A 7,709-nucleotide genomic window follows, 5' to 3' on the forward strand; every position below is an offset into this window, starting at 1 on the left:
AATCTCCATAAGATTTTAAGCCAGATCTGCCAACTCGAAGAACACTAAATTATATGATTAAAAGAGAAATTAGAAAAAGAAAGGGAATTAGAAGTGGGTTTGAGAATGCACGAGGAAAAGAAAAAGAAATTGAGAGGATACCTTACAGATTGGGCAACTGACTTTGAGGGCAACAGCTCTGGCCTCGAGCTGAGACCCCTTTGACTTCTGATTCTTCTCCGCATTTCGTTTCTGCGCTTCGATTTTCTGTTTTCCCCTCGTCATCTTCTTCTTCTTCTTCTTCTCTCTCTCTCTGGGGCTCGCCTCCGATCAGACTAATCCGCTGACTGGAACGAAGTCGGAAGTCACGGAATGCTTTTTGTGTGTCGCGGTGGGACCCACTTTCCTCGTCTTCCATGATCTGTCTCTGCGCTAATCGGCTTTGGTTTTGCCTTTCCTACCCAGTCTTGCCACGTGCACCGCTATGCCCTGAGTGCTTTTGTGAGTGAGTTTTTTGTTTGTTTTTTTTTTTTTTTTTTTCTGAAAGTAATACAAATTCATTTTTTTGTTATTTTTTTAATAAAAATTTACTATTAATTATATGAGATCTACATGCATTTCACGTATTTAATGGTAAATTTATATATTTCTTATTTGAAGTGAATAAAACATGAAAACCAAACAGTTTTATTTTTTAACTTAGTTTTTTAGTGTTTAGTTTGTGTAAGAACAATTTTTCAAACAGCCGAATTAATGATCGAGCTTATGCATAATAGAGAAAATAGTCATTAGAGTTTGTCGGTCTCACAGAAGATCATGGACACTCGGATGGTTAAATTAGTCTTTTACTTTAAAGAGAGAAACCAAATGGAGAGTTTTAGAGTGAGAGAATACCTTTGTAGTTTGTACGAGTTGTTTTTGGAGAGAGTGTCGGTTTATAAAATGAGGGGCTTGCCAAATATGCTTCCAAATTCTTACCAACGTGGCAGGCTAAGAGCCATCTAATTATTTTCATGTAGTTGGCTATTTTAGTGAATCTTTTATATTAAAGGGGTTTCAAGCTTGGGCCCTATACTGAATAGGCAGGGTATTCGAGCTGCTATGGGGCAAGACTGATAGGCCCAACAGAACCCCCTAATGCCCTTTTGCGTAAAAATTGGGCAAAGGAAATTTGAAAGTTTTGGCCTAGGACCATCTTGGAAATGAGCTAGTCCATGGTCAGGCATTTGGGTCCTACATTGAGTTATTATCGGAAACGGTTGAAATGGAGAGTATCCATTCAATACATTTAGGAGGACAAACTTGTCCAAAAAATTTGCCCCTAAAAAAATAAGGACAATATTGCTAACTTAAATGTATCAACTGAATACTCTCTATTTAATTTAAAATAGAGAAGATCTTTTTTCGTTATTATCTCAATAGTAGCGTGGGACTTGATGCTGGTTGACTCATGATGAGCGAAGTCTTCAGTGCCCTGTCGGCTCTTGACCAATCAAGTTGTGGAGCACGTGGAGTGGGAGTTTGTAACACCCTTGCTCCAATTAGTTTGATATTGTTCGCTTTGGATGGAGCCTGCACGATTTTATTTTTGTGTTTACCCCCAAAAGGTTTCATACCATTTAGAGAGAGTATATTCCATATAAATACATAATTTTTTTCATGCCCAGGAAATGTGGGACCCCATCTGAGATTGGGCTATGGCTCTGATACCATATGTAACACCCCTACTCCAAGTGGTATGATATTGTCCGTTTTATTATTGTGTTTACCCCCAAAAAGTCTCATAGCATTTAGAGAGAATATATTCCATATAAGCACATCATCTTATCCATGCTAAGGCAGTGTGGGATGTCACAAAGTTAACCCTTGTTGGCTCATGACCGAGAGAGGTCTTTAGTGCCCTATCAGCTCTTCACTGAGCAGGGCACCTAGTTTGAGGCATGGGACTTAATCCTTGTTGGCGCGTGACCGAGCAAGGTCTTTGGTGCCTTGTCCACTCATGACCAAGCAAGGTGCCTAGCGTGCAACATGGGACTTATTCCTTGTCGGCTCATGACCAAGCAAGGTACTTTGTTGTCCAGCTAGCTCGTGGCTAAGCATGCTGCACCCTGTTATGAGATTAGGATTAAGGGTACTCTAATTTGGCCAAAGTTTGTTTGGAGTTAGCCCTAAGTCCTAAAAGGGGGCAAAATTGGATTTTGGATACTTGTGAAGATTTCATGTGTAGAACGATTCTTTTGAACGACCAATCTGAGCAAAATGACTGATTAGTTTGAAGGTAGGACCTTTTTGAGTTTTTAAAGTTTCTTCCCAATGAATGATCGAACGTCCTGAGCAATGATCGATCGTTTCCTTGGAAACGTTGCCAAGAACAATTGATCAATCAGCTAGCAAAATGCCTATAAATTCGAGTTTTAGGATTTTTAGGGTGTTCTAGCCTAGACATGTGACTAATAGTAGAGCCTTTTGTAGGAGACAATATTTAAGTGTTGTGCACGAAACTAAATTTATGATCCCAAAGAAGCAGAAAAGAACATAATATAAAATAGATCAATCACACAAGACACCAATATTTAAGTAGTTCGGCTTAACAAGCCTACATCCACTAGCAGAGACGATTTGGAGGAAATTCACTATCAAAAGATAGAGTACAAAGATAACGGAGAGAAAATCACTTAAAACCCAAAGCCTCAATACACCTAAATTTCACTCTCACACACAAAAGAGAAAGAAAAAAAAAAACTCTCTTTTTCTCTAAGTGTCATATGGCACAACAAAGTGAGAAAATTAAATCCTAATGAGATGCACGGCTTTTAATTTTTCTGCCCCTTCAAATTTGTAAAGAATAGTCTCTTTTATAGAAGATCAATGTCGGTTAGACTCCAAATCCAAGTTGAAGTACTGCACATCGGCTAAAACAAAGTCCAAACCATACTTGGACTAGAAATTCACTTAGGTTGAAAAAGTGAATTCCAACACCAACTTGGAGAGATGAAAACACACGAGAGAACAACAATCCTAGATAATAAGGAATAGTGGTGGGCCAAACAAATTGACTTGAGTAATTCAAGTCATAATACAACATTAAGGATTTGAGGACTATTACTAAGAGGATTTTTTGAAAACTCATGTGAAAACTTTTATCAAAGCTTTATAGCATATCTATTTTTACTATTAAACGTGCATGCTTCATACTCATGAGATGAAACATTTTGTATAACAATGTGAGCTTTGTTTGTGTACATGGCTGTTTGAAAAATGAATGATGGATCGTGTGAGTTTTATAATGCATGAATGTAAAATGGAATGATAAACATGGATTCCATGGAAAAAAAAAAGTGCGAAGCATCTAGAGCATGTGCATGCCATTATATGAGCTTTAACCCTATGGTCCAAAGTTTATATTTACTTTGTTTGCCTTGGATTGATTGGCAAGAGTGACTAGCGGAGCCATGTACGGATGACGGTCATAACTTGCGGTATTACTAGTGGTGTGGATCATCTGGGGTTAAACCGGGTCGGACTACTAGTGATAGTTGGCTATTGTACCTCACTTGGGCACCGGTATCATATGTCCCATAGAAAGCACAAACCTCACTCTAAGAGGGTTAAGAGAATGAATAAACCATGTAGAAAAGTAGCTATGACTTGTTTGCATGTGACAAGATATAATATTATTTTATCATCATTATAATGTCTCAGCATGATTTTATGCCTTGTTATTCGAACGGAAGATTGGATGAAACCAAGTCTTCCATAGTTTTGGGGGAAAACGTAGGGTCTGAATGTGCTTGAGAAATTTGTGGGAGAAAGGTAGGGTAGTTCGATTAGGAAAAAAATTGTTTCGAGTGTTAGTGACGCGGCTTAGACCTTGCTGAATAGACTACATGATGAGGCGTATGAAACATGTGTCGCATTTTGATAGGCATTAACACAATACGCTGTTAAATAATTGGACGAAAATATCATCTTTGCTAATTTTTGAAATCGAGTGGTCCATTTGATATCCCGTCAAACCACACATACCAAAAACGTCTATAACCCAAATTAATTTTGATTTGGCTATCGGACCTTCGTTCTCTATGCTTGCTATTATTCACACGACAACTTCTAACCGCAGTATTTCTACCATTTGCATTGACACTGACACCCTTAAATTATTTTCCCATTTCATCATCCGCCGCAAACAAGTAATGTTATAAGTTCTCTTAAAGTCATTTTAGAGTCCTCCCAAATGTAATGTGGCTTTTAAAATTACCGTTAAGTTTAAGATGTGATGTATTGAACTTTGATTTATTTGTGATTTTAAAAGCACATTATATTTGGGATGACTCGAGAAAGACTTTAAGAAGATTTATAGCATTACTCGTCATAAACGTCATCTTTTTCTCATCACTTTTCTGCTTCTCTTACAAGAATTAAAATAAATAAATAATTGAATTGTTCTTATACTGGTTCTTTAGTTGACCCACTGCCATTGACTATTGAACATCATCATCATCATGGCGTTACAAACATTCTTTCAAATCCTGATATCATCACATTTCGCCACGCTTACAAAAATCATTAAAATAAGAGTTAATAACTTTTTTCGTACTTGGATTTTAATGTTTTTATTTTTTCTTTATAGGTTTTAAAAGATGACAAATTTAGTACCTCACATATGAAAAAAGACAGAATCACTACATCTGTTAGTTTCCATCCATCCCAATTATCAGCAATCCACATCATTTGCTCTTATATCGCAACGCGTGTCCCAAAAATAAAAATAAAATAATAATAATAATAATAATAAAATTCTATAGGTGGCCGGCCACCATAAATTTTCAATTTTCTTATTATTATTTATTTTATTTTTAAGACACGGGTCGCGATATAAGAGCAGAAGATGACGTAAATTGCTGTTAATTGGGATGGACAAAAACTAACAAAGGTAGTGATTCGGCCTTTTTCCATATGTGAATTATTAGATTTATGATGTTTTAAAACTTAAAGAAAAAAAAAAAAAAAAAAAAAACATTAAAACCGAGATAGCTGAAAAAAAAGTTATTCAAACTAAAAATAAAAATCGCTTTCCCAACCTTTCCGTTATTATGTTTTATATAATCCAATTTATAGCTCTCCGGACAGCTCAACTACTTCATTTGCTAGTAGTGGGTACATTGAACTTTCCAGTTTACCCACTTGACTGCTAGGATATGCCATTGGCAGAAACCGACAAATTTTCGCTTTCAAGTTTCCGTGGTCCACAAAATTCAAAGAAATAAATAATATTAATAACAACACATCCCAAATTCACAAGAAACATTAAAAAATAAAATAAAATAAAAATCATTCTGTGGCTGGAAATCCAAAGTCCGGCCGGCTCATCCTGGGCAAGATATGAACCGCCGCGGCTTCAAATCCCGCCGGCAAATCCACCACCCACAATCTTCCCAGCGACGCCATCACATCCACCACCACAATCCCATTACCGCCACCGCAAACGACGCACACTTTTCCGCCGGCGGCGGACATCTGCTGCGCCCCTCTCAGCCTCTCCGACTCCACAATCCCCTCCCACGCATCCCTCTCCGGGTCATACTTTCTCAGAGCGCCCTTGCGCTCGTGCAAAGTGTACATCACTTCCTCGTCCATGGCCGCCACCGGCCCTCTCCACCCGCCGATCATGCCCTCCGGCATCTCCTCCCACACGTCCTTCTCCACGTCGTAAACCAGCCCTTCTTTCGCAGCATCGCCTTTCACATTCACCATACAAAGCTTCCCTCTCCACCCCACCGCATCAATCGCTTCTCTGCTGAACCGCCCATCTCTAAGCCCGCTCTTCCCCTCCCACTCCCAACTCCGCTCCTCTCCCAACTCCCACTTCTCCACGGACTTTGCCGTACCGATGGAGAACTGGGACCCCATCCCGCTCGCCACGTAAACCGCGCCGCCCGCCGCGCCGGCTGCGCACCACCGGCGCGGCGTGGCGAGTGGCGGGCCGAAGGCCCACGTTTTGTAGAGCGGGTTAAAAATCAGAGGGTGGGAGAGCGCGGGGGCGAAGTTATGGGTGGTGGCGGCCAGGAGCACGAGGTTGCCGGCGACGGAGACCGATTGAACGGGGAGGCTCCGGGATAAGAAAGATGGGTGGCGGAGGAGGACGCGGAGCGGCGGATCAGGTGGCGGGGGAGGAAGGCGATGCCAATTGGATGAGATGGGGTCGAAGGTGAAGAAGTGGATTGAATCCGGCGATGAAGAAGAAGATAAAAGAGCGTATAAAGAGAGGAAAGGAGGAAAGGAAGGAGAGTAGATAAGGCGACGCCATGAGCGGCAGACGGAGTAGAGAGAAGAAGGGTGGAGAAGGGAAAGGCAGAGGTGGGCGATGTGGTCGGGAAGCCCTGGAAGCAGAGACTGAGAGGGATTGCGGTGATTGTGATCCATCTGCTTTCTGCGCTTGGTGGCATTCGCAATGGCCATGGGCACTGGGGGTGGTTTTGGTCCTGAAGGCTTCGAAATTGGAGTGTCTTTTCTTTTTAAAAAGTTAATACTTAATAATGAGTGGGTTCTCGTTATCTTTATTTAATTTAATTATTTAATTTGAAGAATAATAATTCTCTATTGGTGGAAAAGTGGGAGCGTGAGGCAAAGTAGAAGGGAAACAAAGTGGATACCTTTCTCATCCTATTTAAGAAGGTACCACTCGTCCACTCCCACTCCCAACTGCCCCCTCATTTCAAAACCACTTTTTCAGTTAAGTAAATCTATGTTATAAACAATTCATTTCTTTTTCTTTCTTTTTGCCTATTATATATATATGCCCACATGATATGTTTCAAGGGATGGCATCATAGTCAATTCCTTATATATTAATATATTATTATGAGTCTCTTTACTTAAAAAGTAAAGTTATGCAACTAATGCCTACATGATATGTTTCAAGGGTGGGCATCATCGTCAATTCCTTATATATTAATATATTATTATGAGTCACTTTACTTCCTAACCATAATAATATTTTGGAAAAGCTTTACTTTAGATCCCTGAATTACCGTACTTTTTAACAAGTTTTTAAAACTTAAAAACCTTTCAATTTGAACTCTTGAACTTTTAATTATAGTCAATTTGAACTCTGCCGTCAGATTTTAAATATTAAAAATAAGACAATGACGTTTATACCCCTAATTTTTTTATAAAATTTCAAATTTACTCTTAATTCCAATTTTTTTTTTTTTTTTTTTAAAAAAAAGGGAAAATCATAGATATTTTAGCTTTTTAAGTATTGCCATTAAAAGTTAACGGCTAAATCTGACAGATGGGTTTAAATTGACTGCAATTGAAAGTTCAAGAATTCAAATTGAGAAGTTTTGAAATTTAGGGTGCTTGTCAAAACACGCGATAATCCAGAAGTTTAAAATAAAGATTTTCCTAATATTTTGAAGAGTACTTAAAAAAAAAGTAAAGTGACTACTCCCTCAAGCCTAGTTTTCCTCTAAGAGAAACCTTAGAGAAACCATAGAGAGGACGGTACAATATGTATGGACTCATAATAATATATTAAAAAGTCACTTTAAAATGTTACAAGGGAAAGTTTTTTACACTCTTGATGAAAAAAAAAAACAGAAAAAACCTACTTTCCCCATTCAACCGACATCATTATTCCTCTGAGCATGCTTGCCAAACGTCCAAAAGTAGACAATTTTCACCCAACCAGATATCAAAATGGACGAATAGGATGAAGGTTTTTCTTA

General features: G+C 38.8%; 1 protein-coding gene across 1 annotated transcript; it reads right to left on the reverse strand.

The window, feature by feature from the left end:
• Positions 1-5,109: 5,109 nt before the first annotated feature.
• On the reverse strand, positions 5,110-6,524 carry KUF1 (KAR-UP F-box 1). The gene has a single exon (XM_059588115.2). The coding sequence runs from the start codon at positions 6,436-6,438 to the stop codon at positions 5,311-5,313; it is 1,128 nt and encodes a 375-aa protein (XP_059444098.2). The 5' UTR covers positions 6,439-6,524; the 3' UTR covers positions 5,110-5,310.
• Between the last annotated feature and the right edge of the window lie 1,185 nt (positions 6,525-7,709).

The sequence above is a fragment of the Corylus avellana genome, chromosome 3, assembly GCF_965113065.1.
Source record: "Corylus avellana chromosome 3, dhCorAvel1.hap1.2, whole genome shotgun sequence".
Lineage (NCBI taxonomy): Eukaryota > Viridiplantae > Streptophyta > Magnoliopsida > Fagales > Betulaceae > Corylus > Corylus avellana.

Coding starts and splice junctions, on each gene's coding strand:
- KUF1 (XM_059588115.2), bottom strand. CDS start 6,438: ATGGCCATTGCGAATGCCACCAAGCGCAGAAAGCAGATGGATCACAAT.